This window comes from Zosterops lateralis (genome assembly GCF_965231275.1).
Source record: "Zosterops lateralis genome assembly, chromosome: Z".
Classification (NCBI taxonomy): domain Eukaryota; kingdom Metazoa; phylum Chordata; class Aves; order Passeriformes; family Zosteropidae; genus Zosterops; species Zosterops lateralis.
In genome coordinates, this window is record NC_139800.1 from 12,346,885 (window position 1) to 12,372,109 (window position 25,225).

General features: G+C 39.2%; 1 protein-coding gene across 1 annotated transcript in view; it reads right to left on the reverse strand.

The window, feature by feature from the left end:
• Positions 1 to 24,010, reverse strand: part of GPBP1 (GC-rich promoter binding protein 1) — a 35,825-nt gene extending 11,815 nt beyond the window's left edge. The window contains exons 1-7 of the mRNA XM_083883362.1: positions 23,879 to 24,010; positions 22,733 to 23,784; positions 21,832 to 21,899; positions 7,512 to 7,630; positions 3,003 to 3,126; positions 2,270 to 2,493; positions 1,591 to 1,657 (exon numbers count right to left, since the gene is read on the reverse strand). Coding sequence (XP_083739488.1) covers positions 1,591 to 1,657; positions 2,270 to 2,493; positions 3,003 to 3,126; positions 7,512 to 7,574 — 478 coding nt within the window. The 5' untranslated portion in view covers positions 7,575 to 7,630; positions 21,832 to 21,899; positions 22,733 to 23,784; positions 23,879 to 24,010. The remainder of the gene's footprint in view (positions 1 to 1,590; positions 1,658 to 2,269; positions 2,494 to 3,002; positions 3,127 to 7,511; positions 7,631 to 21,831; positions 21,900 to 22,732; positions 23,785 to 23,878) is intronic.
• Between the last annotated feature and the right edge of the window lie 1,215 nt (positions 24,011 to 25,225).

A 25,225-nucleotide genomic window follows, 5' to 3' on the forward strand; every position in this document is an offset into this window, starting at 1 on the left:
AGCTCCGCACTGAGGTTCTATAAACATGAGATAAGATGGGCACTGCATGTTAGACCGTGGCAATGGCCAGTTCCTCTAGCTCCATGCTTCAGATGGACATAACAGAACAAAATTTCCATGTTCACTGGAGCACAAACTAGGAGACACAGTCAGCTGTCAAGCTAGAGAAACTGCCACTTAGCAGTCTTAAGGAATGCCTATTAAAAACAGTCCTAAAATTGTCAAAAAATGAAAAAAACGTATTTCTTGTACATGCATTCCAACATTGAGTATAAAGCCTTTTCAAGGATTATGTCCTCTCTCTGCAAGCAATTCTACTTCACTATATCCTCAGTTTAAAAAAAAAAAAAAAAAAAAAAAACAAATCCTATCTAAAAAACATACATGACTTTTGCTTTGTTTAGCAGGTAGATGTTACAAAATAGTTATCATAACTGTAAGCTTCATTCTCATGAAACCTCATGACAAGATTTTTCAGAATACTCACAGGCCCCATCACATATACTAAATAAAATGGAATCTAGGAGATGCCTACATTTTTAACAGATATTAGAAGGGACTGTGACAGTCCTCTGTCCTGAATATTGTTTCCTTCTAAATGGAATAATAACAGCCTTAATGTCAGTTTTTTCAATTACAAAACTCTTTCATTGAACGATAGATTATCACATGAAAGCTGCTAACAATACAAAACCAGAAAGCTGTCCAGCTATTTATGATGCTGCAAAGGTTTACAGCAATGAGATATTTATTTTAAGGGGTTGGCCTATATCTAATGTAACTTCAGCATGCAAAAAATACCAGTTAAGTATGAGAAAAAAACCAGCAAATTAAAATACCTTTAAAATCTCAGTACTAGCATTTGTTTAGGTCAACAAGTAAAAGTTTTCATGTTTAATTATTTTTTAATAAAGAGAAATCTTCTTATTTTGAGTACATTTATTACTTTTAAACCCCTGCCATCTAAAACTACCACCTTCTTAAGGGTAAACAATTGACTACATAAAGCCCATCAGAATTGTTAAGTGACAGAGTTACTCAGATGAGGATGAGAAAACAATCCCAGCAACAGGTCTAATCAATGCCCATGCTCAGGTTTGCATTTGTCATACAAAAACCACACAAATACAACCAACAGCATGAGACATTTGCTTCCAGAAAGAGACCTTAAATCTCTGCAAGCTAACCTACTCTTCCAGCTCTCCCAGATTTCTCTCCAAATTCTTCCAACACATCTAATCAGTCAGAAGCATTCTTTTACAAAGACTTCAGCTAGCAATCAACATCATTAATTTAGATGACCAACCTTCATTGCACTTCCTCTTGAAAATAAAGATGAAGGTTTCTTGACATCTTTACAAAAAAAGAGATGTATACTTGCTCTGGGAAAGAATACTAGTTGTGGCTGCATCTACAGACTAGGTGACTGATATGGAAGTGTTATCCTTGAACAAAAAGATACCTACATTGTAACAATATTGAAGTCTTCTCAATCTCTACCTTTGTAATTCTAAACAGAGGCTTGTATTTCAAATAAAACAACTTCATATCTGCTATATTTTTGCACCTAAAAATATCAAAAATACTCACCCCACACACCTGCAGCTAGAGATTTATTCTGGTTTGGTTCCCTCTCGCGTTCAGGGTTTAAAGATGGCTGAAAGAAAGTTTGGTCATTATTTAATAAATAACTCTTGAATTGTGGGATGAATGAAATAAAGAATCACAGTAACACCAGCAGCATGACCTCTGCTGACAGACTAAACATCTCCCCCATGAACCAAACAGGTCAATGCTCACTTTTTGTTTCTTTTCACCAACAAAATATCACAGGCAACAGCCAATGTCGTTACATGAACTGCCCAGACAAAGCAAAAAATAGAATGTATATTTCTTCAGAGAGTAAGATCACCCTTCCCCTTACATCCTAATTGTAGGTTGAAGCAGGGGATCTCAGAAGGCCGCAGGCATGAAGATTATTTTGTTACTATTTCAGATTCCAATAAAGTAACTGTAGAATTTAATACATACACATAATACAGCAGATGGGAACTCAACTGTAGTTTCACTTAAATACACAAGTAACAAAAATAAACATACAGGGACAAAATCTGGATATAAAATGAGAAGTTAATGGACAAACTACTAACACTCCCTTACCTACAGGAAATTCCTTATATGACAATCTGAAACAGGTGATTTGTAATCGACAAAATGGTACTTGCAGACAAAATGAAACCTTTTTTAATTGTAACTACAATTTACTTACAAAATCCTCAGCCTCAAATTGGTTGGGTACTTCTTTGTCTTCCTTTTTGCGGGTTTCATTATCAAGTACAGTGTTTTCATGCAGTCCCTGACCTTTTCCACAATGGAAGGTGCTGGTACGAGTACGGGAACCTCCACCATGGCTCCCTCCACGAGGGTTTATGTTTTCTGGACCATTTCTGCCTTGTGAACGCCAGCCACTCCTCTCTTTTCGCCCGAAATGCCCTTGATTTTTAAATTTTAAAGAAATGTAATTACAAACTATTTAAAAAGAATATTTTACTCCGCAGAAATTACAAACTATTTAAAAAGAATATTTTACTCCGCAGAATTGTTATAAAAGGTAACCCATAAGCTCTATATACTGAGATACAGTAGCATAGGAAACAGGTTTTCATTTGCATAAGCAGCAGGGAAGAATCTTACAAAACAGTGCCAGAGAAAGAAGATAGCCAGCCAATCCTACAACAAGTCAGCCTCTTCTGGCTGCTCATTTATATGTTGGCTAGAGTATTAACTTTACCCTTTTTCTGCTCAAGACAGAAATGCACCTGGAATCACATTACTTTAACCAATCCTTAGTGCTCACACCCTCTCCCAGATGTGTCTTTCCATTATCATTCTTTTACTGCAGAAAAAGAATTAAGCACAGATGAGCTATCATCAGACTTCCTTTCTAGCTAGCACTACAAAGAAATGACGCAAACGTATTCACAGTGTTCCATAAATTATACCTCCATTTGGCCTTCCATTGTTGAGATCAAAACCCTCTGAAGAATTGTGTCTTCTGCGATTTGCTTCACAACGATTTTCTGTCCACGAAAAATTTTCAGAATGTTTCTCAAAATTCAGCGACGACTGTAAAGAAGAGTAAGTGGTAGACCTGAGATCTAATTAATAACAAAATCATCAGAACTGTAACGTGGACATTGTTCACGGTATATACAATTCACTCTTACAAGAACCTTGAATGGCAGACAATGCAGCAGTCCTCACATTCAGACCCATGTCACCATCTCCCAGGCTAACAAAGTGGAAGCTGCATATTCTGCTCCAGGACACTGAAACAGCCCTCAAGCCACACGTTTGTGACACAAGGTAAAAAGCGTCTACTTTGTTTTGGCAGCAAAACAGGGCACAAGTGACATGTTGCAGCAGAAGAAAATTTTAAAAAAGGTAAGAAAGGACAGAAGATCACAATTTGGAAGGCAGAAAAGAAGTCTGGGATCTTAATCTGGATTTTCAGAGACTACACAAATGCATTCTATAGAAAGCAAGGAATCACTTCCACCCAAGGCAGCTATACCCAAACAAAGCCTAATTCATTATTCTTGCCATTATAACTTAAAAAGGCAAACTTTTAAAATCTTGAGAATAGCACCAAGAAATCAAACCACACCCTGACTAGAATTCATACCCAAAGGGATTAAAGCCAAAAAACATTTTGCCTTACACAACCCATGTCTTCCTCATAACTTCTCCCTGGGTGTACCTTTAAAATTACTTCCCTTTTCCCACCTACCTCACAGAGGAAATCACACTCAAAAAAAGCTAGCCAAAGCTCTATGGAAAATGCCCTTGTAGAGCTCAATGTGCTGTTCAATATTCACTGCTTAAAATTCAAACTCAAATAAGTATATATTTAAAAATCAACCACGTATTTTTAAATTGTACAAAAGTCAAATGTACAGGGACTACCCTCCCAATCTGTGACTTGTGATGTGAATTACTTGACAAACTCTCCTTGAGAAGAGCAAAACCAGATAACTGCAAAAAAGTATTAAAATTAAAGTACTTCAAAAATTACCAAATTAACCTAAATATTAAAGTGAAAGAAAATCCTTAAAAAGATTTTGACTAAGCTGCCAAAACTTCAGAAAGTGATAGATCTGACAGTCTTAGGTTTAGAAGGTGCTTCATGTGTTCATTTACCTAAAACAACCTCTTAATATTGCTTTTGGAATTTAACTGTCATCTTTTGTATTAACTGCAAAACAATCAACATTTTCACAAAGTGTAACTGACAGTATTTTATGTATCCTGTTTGAGCTGTACATGCTATAATGAATCTGACTCTTCTAAGCAGTGTGCAGAGATCATGCAGTTTGCATTTTCCCCACATGATGGAGGTACCCGTCTACGAAGCCTCTCGAGGCAGAGACGCCAGTGAACTTCGCAATCAAAAAGAAATTTACTGGTACCTTCTGTAAGTTGAGAAATTATCTGACTCAGTTCAGCTAATCAAGGAGGGATAGAAACAGAGATTTTAAGAAATACAGGAAGTCTAATTTCTCAACAAGAAGTAATAGTGAACTTGTAAAATTTACTCTATCCATCTGCAATGTCCCCATACCCTTTATAGAGCAATCCTTTCTTAAAAGTTGTCTATATCCCAAGGTGGTTTCACTGTTCACAGCAGCTTCCCATTCCACCTGCCCATCTGCAATACTGACTGCACTGACACACTTTAATTCCAGACCTGAACAAAACCCACTGAGTGACAGATACACAGCAAAATCCACCTAAATAGGTGTGTAATTGACAGAGAGATGAGAAAAGCTTGCTGTTAAAAGGAAATCAGCAGCAATAGATGAGATGGATTTCAATCAAGCTGTAATCTGTATGTCACATTAAAAAGCTCATTCACAATCACAGCTTCTTGGAAGAAGGTTTCTATAGTGCCAGCCTTAAGCTATGTAAGGAAAAAAAATAATCATCTACCAAGGGCTCAGGAGAAAACCAGGGTGCTCTACCTGTAAGACCCGAAAGTGATCACCCTTCAGGAATATAAAAATTGTTGCTTCGCGTATCTGTCTCTCAGGTCAGCTGGGCCACCCTGCTAGCTGTGATACGCCCAACAGTACCTTTGCGTGGGTCTTTGGCTCCGCAGCGCTTTTGCCTTAGCTGTCTCGGCCGTGGTTCGAAAGAGGGGACACTCCGGAGGCTCAGGGAGAAAAGGTTTTATTCGGGTAACTCAGGGGCAGCCCCTGGTTCCAGGCCTGTGCCTCTGGGGAGTGACCCCCGGCCTCGGTTACAGGGGGTTTTTCTTCCCCCAAAATCTCGGGGGTGGACACAAGCTACCAGACCAATCACACAAAGCCAGGTGGGTAAGGTCAAAATGCAATACACAACATTAACAAATCAGGTGAATTTGGGATGTGGTCTTGTGAGACCCACCAATCCCTGTCAGACACCTCTCCTGAAGGTTTTGGGGTCTGGGGTATGCTGGACATGTGGGGGAGAAATACAATGGGATGGGGGAAAATACAATAGGATGATCGAAACCCAGGGCAAAGGATTAGAGTTGTCTTGGCAACTCTTATCAACCTCTGATAAGCACAATCCAAGACAGGAACTTTACCTGGCTAGGGTTAAAGTCCAAATCACATCAAACCTACAACTAAGAAACTTATGATAACATTTCAGCACCCCCACAAAAAATTGACCAAGCAGAGCTCAGTTTTTATTTCTCAAGTTTAAATGTTGTTGATACCACAGCCTCATCCCAGCTCCATTCTGTACCAAACATGAGACACTTTGGCTTCCCCTTCATCCCTCTTATCTGCTGTTCTCTTCTGCTTTTTTGATATACAGCAGAAAATAAGTATTTTAGGATATAGAGGGGACAGGGAGCCACAAAACCTGCAACCTGTCTTGTGGAGGAATCACATCTTATTCTGTGAACTAAGAACTACAAACAGACTTTTCAAGCACTTAATATCCAAATGTGCTGTATATATCACAGAATGCTCATCATTGAGGGAGCAGGTAATACAGGGAAATAAGGTACATTGCAACAACAACACACAAATATTACACCAGAGTAGGCATACAACAAGGAGCTTTTAAAAGAGAAGAAAATCTAACTAAACTCCATGAGGCAAAGAATCATGGAACAGAACAGGAGCCAAGAACTTGCAACAAAATTTCTCACAACTCAGAAGTTAGGTGACAAATACAACCCAAACCTCAGATATTTTCTAGTGGTACAAGAGTACTTCTGGAACTTACTTTCATCCTGCTATACTGGCACAAAAAGCATGGAGGTGAAGCTCTTGCAACACACTCTTTAAATATGTAGTGAAGATTGTTTTGCAATTGTGACACCATATCAAATTAAGCCTCAAATACTTTTCCAATTTAATATATTACATTGAAAAAAATCAGATCACAAGAATTGAATGCATCAGAAATCATAGAGAAAGAAAACAAAGACTGCTTCATAATTTGGATTTTCAGACACTAGGTAGCCCAGAAACAGATGATACTAAACAAAGAATCTAGCTAGGTCAGGGTAGAAGAGACATAAACAGTGTGATATAAATAAGGACAATCAATTAGTAAAATAATGTGTTTATGTTTGTAGACAGAGAATCAAAGCATTAGGAACACAACTAACAGTGCCATCTATCTGTGCATTTAACAATACCACAAGCCCATTGCTGTAAGGTTCTCAAGGCTAAGCACTTTCCATGGATATGAAAGACTTCACAAAGGTTATATATTAAAGAAAAGCAAAGCAATTTTCATAGCAGCAGATATAAATATTGAATTCAAACTATTGTAATGAAGATAGGCCTACAAATAGGGAAGCAGATGACAGGAGTTTTAATATCCAATGCTGACTCTGCTTCTGCATTTGCACAAAATTAGAAAGGGTAGAAAGATAGGCCAAGAAAAACCATTTCTGAGATAGACATACTTAAGACATACTTAGGAATATTTACAAATTCTAGCAATTAAGAGATTATTATTTCCCATTTCCAAGCTGTCCCGTTATATAAAGTAACAGCAGTCTAGATGAAACAGCCAGAGTGAAGATGCCTCACAGTATGAAAGCACCACACTCCACCAGTAGCAACAAGCATTGCACCATCAAATGCAGAGGCATTTCATAAAATCTAGGAAAGCATAGTTTTAATCACTTGGATGACAGAATAATACTACTGTAAAATTTACAAGACACAATTAAAAATCAGAAGCAAAAACGTCAAGTACATGCTCTCTTTGTACTTCTAGCATGGAACATGATTTTAAACACATGATGAAGGCAATTTTAAACCAACCACAGCCAAGGCCAGGCATATGCTTCTTTCCATGAACTAAGCTGCTGAAGCAATAAACTACTGGAGTCATCTGTCATCACAATATTCATGAAGAGATTTGCATTTTTATTCTGATTATGACATTTAGACTTCCCTAAATAACAAGAGTGTCTTTTCAAAGAACAATACAAAACACACCTTTGTTGATGATGGTGGAGTAGGAAAATTAAGCCAGGCTGGAGCAAAGTCATGCTGCGCCATTTAGGTCCAGTCTCTCCGAATCAATGAAAAAAGGCTTAGCACCTCATGGCAAGTCCCTGCAATCAGAAGAAAAGAAATGTGTCCTTTCAGATGCTTATGTTACAAGGGGATTACATGTGCTGTCTTTTGTTCAGTACTTCCCTTCTCTTTTCCCATATTATTTTCCTCAACGATCAGGTTTAGAATCTAACTATCCTCATCTCATTTACAGCATCAAATCTGTGCTTTTATTACAAAAGTGTCACAGAAATAAAATATATCACAAGAATCATGAAAACATAACTAACATTTCTTTATTTCCTCTTATAAATGGGATGAAGCATCTTGCATAAGGTCTGATCCAGAACACTATGACAAAATTGGCTTGCTGAAATACTTTCTGGTACTATCTAGAAGGGATTTTTCAAGGTAGTTTATTAGCTTCCTAGAAGCTGTGTTTTTTTTAATTAATCCCTAGCAGTTAGTCTCAGCAGCCACATGAAAGTTCCTTATGAAAAACCTAGATACTTGGGCACATCACAAACCTCACAGTGTCTCTAGCTTCAATGGAAACAGAGTCTGTATGTCCAGAGTGCCAAAATCCAGTAAAATTCTCTAGTTCAAAAATGGGCCAAAAATTGCAATGGTTTACAATTCAAACACTTTTTCTACCCTACACTCGTCTCGCAGGTAAGAAAATATTTCTCAATAAGCAAGAGAACACAAGGTAATGTGAACTATACTACCTGAAGCTGAACTGTAGCACAGATAGGAAAGAAATTGATAAAACACTTCCCAAATTATACTAGGGCAATTGAATCCTTCTCTGCAGCTAGTCACTGCAAAGTGGTCGATGACTCAAAAATATTTTAAGTATGATATACAAGCTATTAGAAATCCAGGTAGTGAAAACACAATAAACACCCACACACATCATACAGGGAGGCCCAAATAAATGTGAATTCCACACCTCTGCAGAGCAGAATGCAATCTGTTAGTGAGCACAAATATAGTTCATGGCTGCTGTAATGTATTAGCAAGAGATGAGGAATCTGAACTTGGTAACCCATAATTATGGTAGTTCTCTGGCCTGAACCAGAATATTGCAGGCTACTGAAGATTTCCATTGACAGACAAGACTGTTCCAGCTTCTAAAAGGAAGTCTAACAAATTCATTAGATTAAACTCAGTGTAAAACTGTACTTAGTTCAGCTGCTGTTTCTTTTTAGTGAGCTCATATTTAAGTTTTTGGGTACTTCCAATACCATAGTTAAACTGAAAGGTAAGATGTACAAATATTACAGTTAAATAGAGACAAGGTTAAAGGTAAGTCTCACCCAAATAACTAACTATAAATTACACTGCTGAAGTCATTCAACTCACTCCTAAACCAACATCAACAAAAAAATCCAGAGAAATTTTCCAAGTATTTCCAGTTTTCCAGTTATATCAAACTAGTCAAATATAAATTAATAAAATTCTGGAGTCAATGAATCATCACAGAAATGGCTTCTCTTTCTAAAAGGAACCACATTCATTTTCACTGATATATCCCATTCAGCAACAGTATACAAAAGCATGTATGTTTACAAATGAACCAAGAGATGTTAAACTAAGAAACAACAAATCTGAGCAGATTCCAGCAAGAAAAAAAAAAATTATTCCCCTTCACTTAGACAGTTTTCATCTCCAAGCAGAAGAATCATGATATGTTCAGAAATTAAGACAGATTTTCAGTATTGAAAGACTGACACAACAAAGTCTTCAGACTGAGGACTTACAGTCTGAAAAACAATTAGTAAGATTAGATTTTATACCAAGTAAGAACACAGATTCCACAAAACATCACCAAGTTATTGGTGCATCAGTTATTAAGTGCAGGACAGCAAACCCACTAACAATGCAATTTAACAGATTTATCTTACTGTTTTGAGAAAACTAGTCAAGCTTCCTAGCATTCATTATTTATGCAATTGCCATGAGAAGAGTTTGTTATTAACTCACTAACATCCTTACCTTTTATCCTTTGCACAAAAGACTGGGTGACCACCAAGTATCCAAGAACTGGAAAGGTATTTTGTAAAAACACCTTTTCCCACAGCTCACTGACACTGGATGCCTACTTCTTAATGCAATTTTTTTTCTATAAGCAGATTCCTCATGTTCTCAGCTAAAAAAGCTCTAAAATTTTTTTGATAGTGCTGCTCTGTCAGATGAGTCAGTCCTTTTCTTAGAAAGAAATAAACTTAAATGGTAAAGACAGAGATCTGGGCCAAAACTACACAATACTCAGAGAACAAAGTCAGCAACAGAATGCATATTTAAGTTTCAATAAGCCTATAAAAGACAAACTTTTAGGGCTAATTCTTCCAAATAGCTTTAACAAAAAAAAAACCAGCAAGAAAAAAGCACAGATGTATTTCTAGAACACTACCTGACCTAACTCAGAGGTTTGCAGTTAAGCATTAACGTGAATAACAACTCCTGTGGATACTCCACACCGAAGCTGAGAAAACTTTTTTTTCACCTAATTGTACATATGCCGGGTCTGGCAATTAGACATGGGAACATAGAGTACTTTCATTATTAAACCTTTCTAACTTTGAATAGGCACAAACATCCCAGCCATAATTTAAATGGGAAACAAAGGGCAGGTCAGGAAAAAATATTTTAGAACTACTTCAGTGGACACAGCCCACTCAGCTGAAAGTTGCTGGTTCCACATTTTGCAAAGTTTCATAAGCATTTTTACCACTGCTAGCTTTCTGATATTGCCAACAAGTTTGCCCTATAGAGAAAAAAAATTTACTATAATCATGATCCCTGTTCAGATCATCTGACACCTATTTGATAGCAAGGCACCTCTGCTGCCACAGGGAGGATTTACTATGCTTAAATGCTTTGTGATCAGCTTGATGGCCAACACTAGTGTGTTTCTTGCTTGCTTTCCAACCAAAGGTGGACCAACAACTAGCAAATTACTCTGCAACACATTTTAACACTAAAAAGGTTCCTTCTACCTCCTTTCCCTACTATTCAGGTCCCCTGCCTAAGCTATTCCAAAAAGTCAGAGATGTGTCTGCATTCTGTGTCCACCAAAGCACTCGCAACCTTTATTCAGATACATACTATCTACTACTTTTAAATTAAAAAAAGGCAATACTTAAAGTATTTGAATAGAATGAAAGTCAGTAGCATAAAATTGCCTCTATTACACTGACATGAAATCATACCTCTACTAGCAAGTTCTCTTGCATACACAGCACACAAATGCTGCTCAGTAACACTAACAAAGCAGCTGAGGTACTCCCAGCATTAACACAGCTATCAGAAGTATCCTTAGTGCAGTAAACACCACAGATTCAGACAGTTCCAGGGCTTTCAGAAACTCTCTTGGTAGCAAAAGAGCAGGCCCAAAATTTATCATGAATGTTTAAGCCACTATTCCCTATTAGCATCTGGCATTGCCTTAGATCTGGCATTCTTCAACCAAACTGTGGCAAAAAACAACTTGGCTGAGGCTCTCAGCTGCTGAAGCAGAGCTACACAGTTCTAGAAAGGTAAGAAAAATATACTGAAATACTGCTATCCTCATACTATTAACACTCAAATACATCTAAACATCTTCAGTCAGACTATTGTCCCATGTCAGCAACAGCCTGTTGTAATCAATTCAAGTAATGTGTAGTCACCTTACTGACATCAGTAAAAAAAGTCTTCCATAACCCATAAACTTACATAAAAGTAATGTGTTGATGTGTTGTGGATAACGAAATAGTTTAGAGCAAAGAATGAAATCCTGTTCTTAAGTTTCACATTTTGAGGGGGGATCTGAAAGAAGTCTGTGAAGAATTTTGCTTTAAGTAACATGCAGTAATTAATCTGATATTCAATTAAATAATATTTAATTCTATAATTTTGTGAAATATGATCTTCAATAAAAAGGCAGTGACTGCCAAGGAATAATGAACAGCTGTTTCCAGATGATGTACAGTGAAGAGATTTTCATAAATATTACTCAGTCATCTACTTTGAGCCACATTTGCAGCTGAAATAAAAACAACTGCACAAATACACTCGACTACTACACACAAAAGGTTGGGCTGGGCTTTTTTATGATTGAGTCAACAAGGTTCTTTACAACAGAAACTATCTCTCACCAGTTGTAACCAGCAGGAAACTATATATCCTAAACAAATTTGAGTTATCTGGATAGCACCTGGGAAAAACTTTTGTATTGTCTCCATTCTACAAAAATAAATAACGTGTTATGAAAACAGAATCAGAAAGCAACTGCATGAATCAGGAGTCAAAATTTCTGGGAAAAGGCTAAGAAACAACACCTAGGGTCAGCACCCAAACCTGCAAAAACAACAAAAATGAAGCTACAAAAAGTACCATTGGTTTATCTTGTGATTACTAAATTAAATGAAGAAACCAAACATTAAAGACTACAGTAAATTTTCCCCACACTACTATATTTTTCTTTCTTAAATTACCACAGAACAAGTGAAATCACATGTAAGAATAACAGCACAAAGATTAAAGAGAACAAATTATTTCAGTGATCAGGGACATGAAAAGTCTAAGGAAACTATCTGGCTTACTTTGCCTCACAAAATGAAGACATAAGACGTATTTAAAAAGTGGTTATGAACACTGGAATGAGAAAATTTCAGCAAGAAAAGAGATGTGTTAACCCAAAACATCACCAGCACCACAAAGTATCAATCACAGTAGATTGAAGATGGACAGCAGACGCATGGTCCTGAAGATCAGAAAAACGATATTCTGAAACAGCTTTAACACTTAGACAAATATTTGAACCTGTTGATTTCTACTGAAATTCTAAATCAGACCCTAATAACTGCAACGCAGGATGATGCATTATACAAAGGTAGCACTGTAAAAGCTAATCCACTTCTTCCCTATTTTCAGTGCTAACCCTACAAGAGTGATGTCTCTCTAGCAACTTTTTTATCTCTCCTCTGCTATTTAAAAACAATATATAATTTCTAAAACTAACTTTTTAAGCAGAAAGAATAACCATTACAGCCAAAATGTAAATAAAATTCCAGGGTCTTTTCCTGCAATAACACAAATGAACTCAATATGATACAAAAGTGGAAAATACCCTTCTATTCATGAACTTTCATGTGAAGCCAAGTGCTTCCTCAAACTTCATCTTATTAAAACTTTCACCTTATCTGCAACTGTTAATTCACTATTACTGGGACAAACAAACTTACTAACATTTAAGTTTCATTTGCAAAGCTTGTTCATAAACTAGAACCTCCAGCACTCAGTTCTCACATAAAACAAAGGCATGAAATACATGGACCAAGGAGATCCAGATAAACAAACTAGCTGAAATATGTTACGGAGTACATCTTGGCTTTAACAAACACAATTTGTCACATTTTAATAAAGTTATGTAACTTCTTGCAGTAAAAATTAATTTATTTTAGTATTTGTTTTTTTCTCGTCTATTTATTTACAGGGGGGAGGGGGCGACAGGCAGAAAAAATGCTTGCTCATTCTCACACCATTTGTGCTAAATTTGGGACTGCTGCCACCACAGTCATGTTAGTCATGGATTTCATGCCTTTCTCTCTGGGGTAATTCCACCAAGCAGGCAGACTGGCAATACCTTCCAACCACTATTGAAGCCCAAGAGCAGCACAGGCTAAGAACAATGCAGAACCCCAGCAAGCATCTGTTACTCCAGATTGTATCTCTGCATAGCAAAAAAAACCAAAAAATGGGAACACACTGCAGTCACATAGCAGACTCAGCACAGGTACCTGCAGAGCCACTACAGACAGAACCATGAGTATGTACCTCACCTAAATGCAGCATTACCCCAGGAAGCAGTTGTGCTGCCAAACATTATGAAGAAAAAGGGTAAGACATGGAGACAGACCTAGGCTATTTTTCCCCCATGCCAGGCAACTATAAAACACTAGAAACACAGACAAAGCTTTACAATAAATAAAATTAAATCTAAAAATAAACTAAAAAATAAGCTAAACTAGAAATAAATTATAAATAAACTAAAAACAAAATTAAAAATAAATGAAATTTTAAAAAAATAGAATAAGGAAGTTTCCAGTTCAAGCCCTGGAAAATTTACAGCGTAAGCAGACTACCTTCACTACTTTCTACTTGATAGAAACTCATATCACATCTTCTGCACTGCTTCTGACAACACAGCAGAATAGCAAATTGCTTTACAAAGGTATTTAATCTGGCCTTAAATGTATCATGAAAACAGAGGCTATTGAGCTCTGGAATAAACTGGTTACAGAAAAACATAATTCACCTGACCACTCATGGTCCCTTTTAAAGGCAATCCTTTACCCAGAATCTCTTCTAGCTTTAATTGTACTCAAACCTTTACAGAGTTAAAAAAAAAAATCTCTAACATTTACACAACACTAGAAATAGGCACAGAGTATCTCTGGAAGAGCACAATACTCTACAGGAATTGGAAAAGCGACTGTTGTGAGTACTGAGCTGGAGGTAATCGTGCACTGTCTGTATAAGTAGACACAAGAGCCCACAGACAGCAGGGCAAAACAAATCACCTCCTAAAATATTACACGATGACAGGGCAGAGAAAGCAGATGTAATCAAAGCATTTGGGATTTCAGTACTCCTGTACCTACAGTCTCTAGTCCCACCAATAGTATTAACAAAACTAAAGTCTCCCTCATCATTTGCACCTTCACACAATTCTATGTGAGAAGTGAGGGTAATGGCTTACTAAATTTGAATTTGGAAAGGACCATCTGAAAAAATTAAAGTATAACATCCAGAGATAACTCTGAAAGACTAATGGCCAACTTTTCCTTCCCTAGGACTTTAAACCAAGCATGAGCCTGTGCCTATTGGAAAGATACTGAGTTCTCTTTATCATGCGGTCCTTAAGGGAGCTCTCTCTACCAAGTCTCACCCTTTCTTGTATCAGGGAGCCTGTAACAGTGTTACACATCCTGGAAGGGTGACACAGTCCTCCACATGGGGCCTCCCCAGGGCTGCATACAGGACAAAACTGAACTCCCCTTGACCTGCTGGCAACACTCTTCCTACTGTCTCGCAGGGATCTTCACTTTATTCCTTACAAGCACTGCTGCCTCATGGTTGGCTTGCTGTTCAACAGGACGCCAGGTCCTTCTCTGTAGCTGGCACATGCAGCTGCTATTCCAAAAAATTCATGCTTTTTCTTTGCTTTGAGGATCCTCTATCCACATTTTTCCACACAGCAGAACACCAAGCATGTGTATCAGCCAGCTCCCCCTATCCTGTATCAATGCCATAAGTTTCAGCTTTCATGTTTTTCACATTCTGTGCTACGTAGGGGTGTAGTTCTGAGCTTCACAGTAAGTGCTGGTAAGCTCTCTTCACAAAGTAGGTAGACAAAACAAATTCTCTTCCTGCTGAAAACCAAGGACAACTTTCAAGCCCAAAAGCATAAACAACAGCGAACTGAAGGGAGAAACAAGGACAGGACCTCACAAACTGAAGCTGTAATTGAACAATTAAACCTCAATATGCAAATGGACCAAAACTTAAGACTTCATGACAGGTCAGCCATTTTGTGAGCATTCTTAGTCCACTTTGGTGTAGCCCTGGGCAGGCCCTGTCGTGCCCAAGGTGTACCCTTAAAGGCCTTTCAATAAATACCTGCTTTATTCTCTAGCTCTGTCCAGTCTCTGTTCCAGGTGAGCCTTCTCAAGGCATCAATATTATCTGCAATCTTGCTGAGGGTAATTCTGCCCCGCTGTCCAGGACTTCAATGAAGATATTCAACAGCAGAGGCTCCAGCACTGAACCCCGGGGGACACTCTAAAAGCTTCTTCAGAATGGCCTTTGTGCCACTGATTGCATCCCTAAGGACTGTGCCTGATGGTTCAAATAGTTCTGGATACACCCCACTGGTCACTTCTCCACGCATACTTGTCACCTGTTCCATGACAATGTCAGAGAAGACAATGCCAAAAGCCTTACTGAGGTGAAGATAAACACCATCCTTTGCTCCCTGTCACCTCATTGCAAAGGGTTATTGGCTTGCCGAAGTGGGATTTCCCCTTCATAAAGCCATTCTGACTGCTCTCACTCACCTTCTTGTCCTTCATTAGTTTGGAAACATGTTTCCAGGATTAGCTGGTGTACAACCTTCCCATGGACTGAAGTGAGGCTGACTGGCCTGTAGTTCCTTGGATTCTCCTCTCATCCTTCCTAATGACAAAACTAATAAGTGCTCTCTTCTATTAGCCCAGAACCCCTCCCAATGACCATTAGACCTCTCAAAGATAGTAATGAACGGCTTTGCAATAGCATCAGCACTTACAGAAGAATGGAACACCCATCATGGAACCCCCCTCTGTACCCATGGAAGAATCCTGTCGAGACCATCGACTTATAAGATATTTAAGTGTTCCCTAATCTAACTTTTTAACTGACGGTGAAGAAAAAAGAAGCACAGGATAATTTGAAGATGACAAGGACATGAGACCAGAGACAGTCCCCACCCAAATTTAAGGAAGCTTGTTTAACTTGTCTAACCAGTATTCAGCTGGCAGAGACATTCCCACTAGTATTGAACCAACCTCAGTAGTCCCTCCCACTGAAGAAAATAGAAGTATTTCTCTAGCTCAGAAACCTTCAATACTTACAGTAAGTTTCATTACTATGGATAAGATACATTTGGTAACAATACGTGTCTGAACTGTGAAAATAAAAAACAGCTTTACTTTTTCATAATGTTATAACATGAAGAAACAGACAAAATAGTGCTATAATAAGAAAAAACAGACCAATAATATAGTAAAATAGCCAAAATGTCTACATTTTAAAAATTTAATCTACTAAAAGTTGTGTGGTTTTGGAATGCATCTACCATAGTAAAACTACATCCTATTTAAATTGAGCTGACCAAAATTTAGTAGGAAAAACTAATTTTAAAATAATGCCAAAATTGGGAAAAAAATACACAAACAACCCTGTCTGCTGAACCCATCAGCAGAGGACAAGGAAAACCAAGGAAAAACAGTTTTGTATTTTCAGGTTCTATGTTTAAACTTTGCCTCTGTGTAGCCTGTATCATTTCACAGGAAACAGTTTCTGTGACACTTGGGAACTTGAGAGACTGTAAGAAGACTATTAAAATAAAAGGCAATATAAACTCAGCTAGGAATACTTGAAACTTGTGAATGGAATTTCAAATTTAGTAACAATGGGGGGAGGGGAGGGAAGGTTAAAGCCATGAGTTCACAAAATTAGAAAAGAGATACAAATTTCTTAATCCTCCCTGAAGACCAGTTTAGAAGTTCAGCCAACTGATTTGTACAGAGAAAACCTCCAAGAAAATAAATGTTAAAAGCACTGAGATGATATACACATTTATATTTTCCAAGGGAATCTAAAATTAGTATGTATGCATATCTAAGTGGCACATTCCTATGAGCTTTTATCTAATGCCTCACAGATTATTATCGCAGTAAGTACAGCACACCACAAATTACATAGGGGACCCTTAACTTCACTTTTCAACTACACACATCTGACAAACCACCCTCACTTTGTCAATGTAATTTTTAGCATAATATTTATAAATGGGGAACAAGAAGGTTGTAAGCCATGAGAATTAAAGCACACTATAGTGCTGTTATGAGAATATGGGAAAGAGGTGTCTCATTTTGCTGCTACTGCTTTGCTTCCTTGATAATGAGCTCCAGTATACATATCAGATTCCTATTTCATCAGAAGACAAACAAGAACATATGTATGAATTTCAGAGGTTCTAACAAGGCAGTCAGAATACTGGCCCTTCAGTCCTCCCATCACAGACCAGCTTTAAATTTTGTCTTCAACTCTTTATCATGAGCCAAAGGAAAACTACCAAGTATTGATCTGAATTAGGCAAAGAAACTACCAGCAAACACAGACTTTTTTCAAATTAAGCAGACCTTCGAAATAACCCACACCAATCAAAGGTTTTTTTCTGCCATAAAACACATCTTCAGTCAAAAGAAAAATTTCCAGGGATACCAGATCTTTCTCTGTTATCCCTCTCTGCTATCTCTAGTTAAGACTAGCACTAATTTGAAATCAAGTTGCTAAATATAAGGTCTAAACAATACTTTTATTTAAAATCTATGTATCTCAATTTTCTTTCCCCTTTAGAAGACAGTTTATTAGACATTTTCCTTACTATTCTGTGATTCATGTAGTCCCAAGAAATCAAAATAAGTTATTTTCAAGTTATTTTGCATGTTAATAAAACAGCAAATAACATTCAAACCCTTACACAAGTTTTATGAGTTTTTGAAACTGGAAGGATTCCTACTGATGACAAATTGCTGCAAAAGCATGACAAATGCTCCAACTGAAGATTCTTTCTTTCCTCTCTGTGTGAGTGAAAAACCACAACAACAGAGTAAGTTTACATCTTTACAGTCAAACTTTTAACACTGCGAAGGGAAAGAGCGTCATGTCGTCCCTTGTGGCATTTCAATACAAAACTATTTTTTAAAAAAGATTAGGTTTGGGTATGGTAATTCTCTCAAGATAGTTGGTTCTCTAAAATTTATTGCTTAAAACTCATACCATCAATAGAAAGGAAAGGGAGCTGAACTTTTGAAGGTCTCTCCCATAAGTTAAACAAAAAAAAAAATTCTGAAACACTTCAACTGCAGCCTCTTATTTCTCAACCATGCTACTGCAGAGAGAGCAAAATCCCTAGTTTTAGTCACCATGACCCCACCATCCAATACAGAACTATCCTCATATATATTCTATAACCGGACAATGCAGAAGAACAAAAGAAGACATCCATACAATTTATAATTTACCTTCTTGTCTGATGTTTTAAAAAGAAGTATAAGAAGTAAGGTTTCCTGCAGAACACTAAGGAAGGAGCAAGGTGCTCTGTTAGATCTGAACACTTATGCTTAGGTAGGAGGAATACAGAGTCAAAAATATAGTGGCCAGTCTTTTAACCAATCAAAGCCAACACATTCTTTACTACAGCCACAGACATAATACTTACCTTCACAGAGACTTAACAAAAATATAGAAAAAAAAATCTACGTTCATTTCAACTTCAGGCTCAAGTTCCTTATGGGAGAATGAACCAACTAAAGCACACCCTGTTTTGCATAAGGATCTGGAATGTGAGCACTGCTCTCTCTATCATACAGCCCCCTCTTCTATGCACAGGGTTCACAAGCAACAGGTTTCAACATCACCTCTGCACATCAAAGCATCTTCTAAGAAGTGTTTTAGATATAGATGAACCTGCTAAGTCCTTCAGATAATATAATGATGACTTTTTAACAAAAAAAGTTTGGTTTTGCACTTTGTACCAAAATGTAGATTAAAAAAAAACCCCAAACTATTTCATAACATGAAGTAACTTCACATTTGAAGGTAAACTACAGCCAGGTTTCTCCTACTTGAAAGTCTAACACCCTTTGGTATGTAGCAATTCCACCAAAAGGTACTGACCATTTAGCAAAAGCCTGATAGATACTCATTTCTTGCCCTTTAACAAGGCTCAAAATCAAAAGCTGAAGTGTGAGTTCAATTACATCATTGCCCTAGTCAGCATATGTTCTGTAAGAAATTACCAGGAACTCTTTAGCACTTGGAATTGTAACAAGGAAGAAGCAGCAGCTGAAAAAGGTAGACGTTTATATGTTGAGCTTATAAAAGAGATAAACTCTCTATTTCAGCTATTTCTCTATGTTTACTCAAGAAATGAAAGGAAGAGACTGTGGAAGAATTGATAGCACCACATAGGGCATTATCATCAGTTACTACATCCAGTTACTCAAACACACAGAATAAGAAAAAATGAAACAAAAAGCATGCCAAGTTTCATTCGCATCTGTTTGAGTCCTCAGATGTTACTGATGAACTGTAACAGTTTCATCCACACATGTTAAACAGAATAACCTCATTAGAATGGAGAACAAAAGGAGCACTAAGTACATTAATTTGTACAACACTAAATATCTGCACAATTTGCCTCTATCATTTTACAGATGTAATTCCGTTCCAGCGTTGCTGCAAGATTAAAGAGTACTTACTCTCAAAAGTTTCCACCAGCGGGTTTTCCACACAGCAGAGCAACCTGCACCTGCACTGACTTAGCCAGTACAAATGTACCCGTTTTATGAACTTACCAGAATAAATACATCAGTAAAAGACACAACATGCTGACAGTTATCATTCCACTACAAAATGGGATATGTTTATCAAGGCGTAAAGTATAAGCGCTTGGGAGCAAGGACATGACCTTCACAGTTGTCTGCAAAGCATTTAACAGACTGTAGGCACTTGGAAAACAAAAATCTGGGGAAGAAATTAAAATGGGCCAGCACACTTAGCATTCTCTCCTCAGTGGGTATGAATTTTGTTTAGGGTATAAGGGCACAGCTGTAAGCCATTCCTGAATCCTTATCAAACACATGCACACACAAATAAGAAAAAAATACACTTCTGTAGAATCCCAGAGGATAAGGGGCTAATCAAACATCAATAGCTGGATGACTGCAGAGCCAACCAACAGTTATTGGTAAGTGGGATGTGGCTGGAAAAGAGGCCAGCAGAGGTAGGACAGGATTCTTCTGGGACAAACATCTCATTCTAGCTCACGGAGACACAACAAACAAAAGACATCGCCAACACAAGAAGCAGGCATGAACTGCTGACCAAAGACCAGTGCAGTACAGGGATAATGAGATCACCAGGGATGACCCAAAACCCTCCAATCTATTTCCAGAAAGGCTTCAAACAATGGACATACAAGATAACTGATATACATAGAAAATTAAAACCTTAGCATCAGGGCAAAAAAACTACATATAAAAACATACCCCACACCAAGCCCTGTCTACACACCCAAGGACATCCATCAGCCAGACCAACACTAGGAACAACAGCTGGTGATCTCTCATTCTCCCTTTTTCTCTCCCTCCCTCCCTCTCCTTAATTCATCTCTTCCCTTCTACCCTATCCCTTCTATGTAAACTGTGCACTTACACAGTAGGCCAGGGACTGACATACCCATTCCAATGCCAAGCGTGCAATTTATGTATAAAACCTGGTGCTTTTTGTAGACCCTCCAATTTTTGTTGTCCCTTTCAACCACAAGCATTTATGAATCTTGGGTGCTCCCTTCCCCTTAAGTGTGGGACACTCCAACCTCCCAAGTGTATGTACTGGAAAAGGAATAAAAGAATTATTCTACCAGCAAATACAGAGGTGTAAAGACAAAATTAATTTAGTGAAGCTAAAAAGCAAACTCCTCAAAATTTCCTGGAGAAGAGTCTAGAAAAAATATGTCACCCCAAATAATAAGTGAGGGATATAGCTCCTTGATTTCAGTGAGAGCATCTTAAAAAGAAATAAAAGTATCTCACTGCACAGGAAAATTAATAGCTTGGAAAAACAAGCAACACTTCAATTTTTCTGTAAGTTAAGAAGTGAATATTGCTATTACTCTCATGAGCATACAATAGACAAGAATCAAATGAAAAGGCCACTCACACCTGAACTCTCCATCTACCAAATGCTTTCAAAACAAAAATACTCATGCAAGTAAAGGAATATACAAGATCATTCTTTTCTATTGGTTTGGTCCCTTAACAAGTGGCTCAGCTCACCAGTCAATCCCAGCCACAAACAGACTCAATACAGAAGAGCCACAAGCCAAAGCCAGAGATCACTGAAACAGCCCCCTACTCATGTTCCAGTTCCCATATTTTCAAAACGATAAAACTGAAATAGAAGTTAAAACAACAGAACAGCAAGATCATTCAAAGCAGAAAACTCAGGATAGTTGAACTTTTAGATAGTAGCAACACAGATAAGAACTTTAGTGAGACTGACAATTTACAAAATTTATGTAAATGCAAGTCCCTCATTTGGGGCCAAAATAACAAGCTACAGGAGTTAAAACACGCTGCAGTAATTTTTAAATGAAATTTCACATGCTTAACTACACTTTTTCTACAAGGTTTTAACACAAGCAATGTTCTGAAACATCTTTGCACCGCCCTCAGAGAAAACCTTATTTTCATTAGCTCACTACTACTAATACTTCAGTATTGTAGAAGCCCTGAAAACATTTCAAAAGGTAACAACAAATGTGTAACCTCTACCAGATGCTCAGTTTAAAGACTACCCAATAATACTTTAATTATTTAAAGCCTTATGAATCATCAGGGTGGGGTAGGGGATAGAGAACTTCAGTAAAATTACCACTGACTTTTGAATTAAGTTGCTCTGTCCATCCTAATTTTCTTTCAGCAAGTAGCAGTTCAGTTGAATGCAAACCTAAAAAAATATTATAAACACATTAATGCCAAAATTAAAAAAAAAAATTAATCACTGTGGGGTGAAGGAAACTACTATACTCTAAAAATAACAAGGAAGATAAGCCAATTCACCACTAGATTTAATTTTGAATCATTCCAAGGAGAAGGAGCTTTTTTTGAAGTGTTGTACTTGCAGACCAGTCAGACTAATTGTCCTGGTTTTTAGGGACACCTGTCACGCCAGGACACTAATTCATTCCCATTACAGAAGAGGAAAATACACTGAAGTCAATCTTAAAATATCAACACAGAAAAAAGCTAGCATGCATAAACAGTAAAATATTTTTGGTGAAAAAACCCTCTAGCTTCCACACGTGACAAATAATAGTGGAGAGAGAGGAAAAAAAAAAAAAAAAACCACCACAACCTCTCTTTATTACTACCCTGATGCTGCAAACATATCTAACACAAATGAAAGGACTGATACATGATGCAAGCTACCCAGAAGACTTGGTCAAAAGAATATAACATTCACTGCTGGGATTACAACATCAACATGAAGGCTAAATTCCTTATGGATTTAGTCTAGATATAGGTACTTTTTAATCTCACATAAAAATCACACCTACCTACACACTTCTCCTTGTACCTGTATTCTTCAAATTCTTAAGGAATTATTCCATTAATTATGAAAACCAGCAAGTAAAAATTAACAAGTTTCAACATTCAATATTCTCCAAAAACAACAACAACTCAAAGAACTTCTAACCAGTACAAATTACTGGTTTATCTGTTCTACTAATAAAATGTTTTTCCAAGTATAAATTGATTCATGAACACTACAACACTTACCTAATCCAAGAGGACCGCACAAGGTGTTAGTACTGCGTGATCTATACTTTTCCAGTTTGCTTTCCTTGAGATAATATCCCGAGTTCCCGTTGATACTACATTTGTAGCAGTTTGACATAGATTTGACCTCACAGAAATCAGCTACCCATCCTTCTCGCTTACTGATCCCGCAAGGCTATTTACAAAGTCTGCCAATGTCTGTCTCAAAAACCTTTTATTTTCTCTGACAGTCTCTTCTCCTGTCTATTCCATGGAGATACCACTAAACGCAGCATCAGCTCCAAGTGAAATAAATACAGGTTTTACTCCACGAACTGTGATGCCAAAAACCCAAATTTCACACATGAACTGTAGAACATTTCCTACCTTCCGGTAGCAGAGGCATTTGTAAACAGTTATCTGGATACCTCCATACTGCTTATCGGCAAGAACATTTTCCAACAAAAATATTAAATAAAATACAAAAGAAAAAAGGATAAACAAACATCTATTAAATTCTTCATTTAGAAAATCGGTCTCACCGCAAAACGAGAGAAGACTATGTCAGAAAATCTTAAAAATGAAAATAAGGGGAAGAAAAAAATCTGCCATGAAACTTTTCAGCAAGGTCTCCACAGTGACTCAGGCCACATTTAACCTGGAGTCAGTTAAGAAAACTGGTTATGCCTCTGACTCAGAAAGAATGTTGCCGAGAAGGAAAAGAACATGTAAAAAGAGAAAAGTACTTTATTATGGCACCTGAAGTATTCAGAACTTCATTAATTTAGCTGTGTATCCATGCCATGCGGACAAAAGAATCCAAGGGTGATGTGCTCGACACTGCGAGAAGAAAAAGCCTCACGACTTCCTCAATTCTCTTCACAGATGTCTACTGATTGTTTCAGAGGCCTCTTCAGACGAAGCACGCAGAAATAATCCCAGAACAGTGTCGGATATTTCTTCCCTTTCACAGGCAGCAACTGCTGCGGGGTCAGTGTCCACCTTTTTTTCTTCTCTGCCAGCTGAAGCAGAAGGCTGCAAACATCCAGGACTGACTCTATCGTTCAAGGCACCTACGGTAAAAAGAACCAGAAAAATCAGCTTACCCTTATAAAACCTGGACTGGCGTTAGACAGACACAAAACACGCAAACCCCAAAACCTGAACCTTAAAACCAGAAGCCCAGAGAAGGCTGGATGGCAAGGAGCAAACAGGGATGCGGGCAGGAGCCGCGCCGAGGACGGAGGGCTCGGTTACACCTCCACTGGCCCCGCGGAGAGGGCGCAGGAGTGTTTGACGGAGGGCGCAGCCTATCAGCAAAAACCTCCTCCTGCCGCTCAAACCCCAGAGAAAAACAGAGTGGGGGGAGCCAGGGGGACGGGCAGTGGGGGCGGGGAGAGCGTAGGAGGAAAAACAGCCAGAGAAAGGGTCATTTCTCGCTTTATTGGGGAAGCTGAACGCATGTGTAGGAGGCACCGGGGCGGGGTGCGCTGACCTGGGCCAGGGGCATTTCCCGGAGAGGCGGCGGGAGCAGCCGGGGGAAGCCCCGCGCGGCCCGGGGCATGCTGACCGACAGACAGACCGACAGACAGACCGGCCCCGCAGGGACACGGAACCCCGGATTTCGGGGCGCGCCGAGCGCTCTTGCTCCGGCCTCTCGGGGGCCGGCCCGCCCCAGCGGCCGGGGGGCTCCCCCTGCCGTCCCCGAGGGCGGCGCGGGCGGCCCGGCGGGGGCGGGAGAGAAAGAGGCGGCCCGGCCCGGCCGCTCCGTGTCCGCCCCGCGCCGTTCCCGGGGCTGGCCCGATCCCGACCCCTCCCCGCCCCCCCCCGCGCGCGCGCTCGCTCAAAATGGCGCCGCTCCGCGCCGCAGTGCTCCCCGCGCGCACGCGCAATAGGACCCGCGCGCGAGCCCGGGGGCGAGGAGGGGCCGGGCGGGGCTCCCCCGAACCGCCCCCGCCGTGACGTCACGGGAACCATCCCGAAGGTTCCGCGCGGGAATGGGAATCCCCAGCGCGCGCCCCGCCCCGCGTTGGGAGTCCCCGGCGCCGCCGTCATTACCCGGCAGCGCCGCCGGCGGGGCCGCCACGGGCGGGAGGCTCCGCACGCCGCGCACGCAGATCAGCCCGGTGTGCGCCCGGGAGATCCCGCCGCGAGAAGCGGCTGCAGCGGGCAAAGCGCAGTCCCCTGGCGGGGCCCGGAGCTGCGGACACAGCAGGAGCTCCACAGCGCGGGTTGATCGCGGCGCCGGCGGGGCCCGAGACCAGTAAAAAACAGTAACTACCAACTAATAAAACAATATCAGCGTCTTCGCTAAATCGACAGAGACTACTTCGGTGTACAAGCGCACGAGTGGAAATACCCTGGAGGCCCGCGCAGTTATTCCGTGCGTGCAGTTTTGAGAGAAAAAGGTTTTGATGGGTAGATTCTTACTGCCTGGGATCTAAGTGTCTAAATCAGCGGTTTGCAATTTTGAAATTATTTTACCAACGCAACCTAAACTGGTTTTTACCTAAT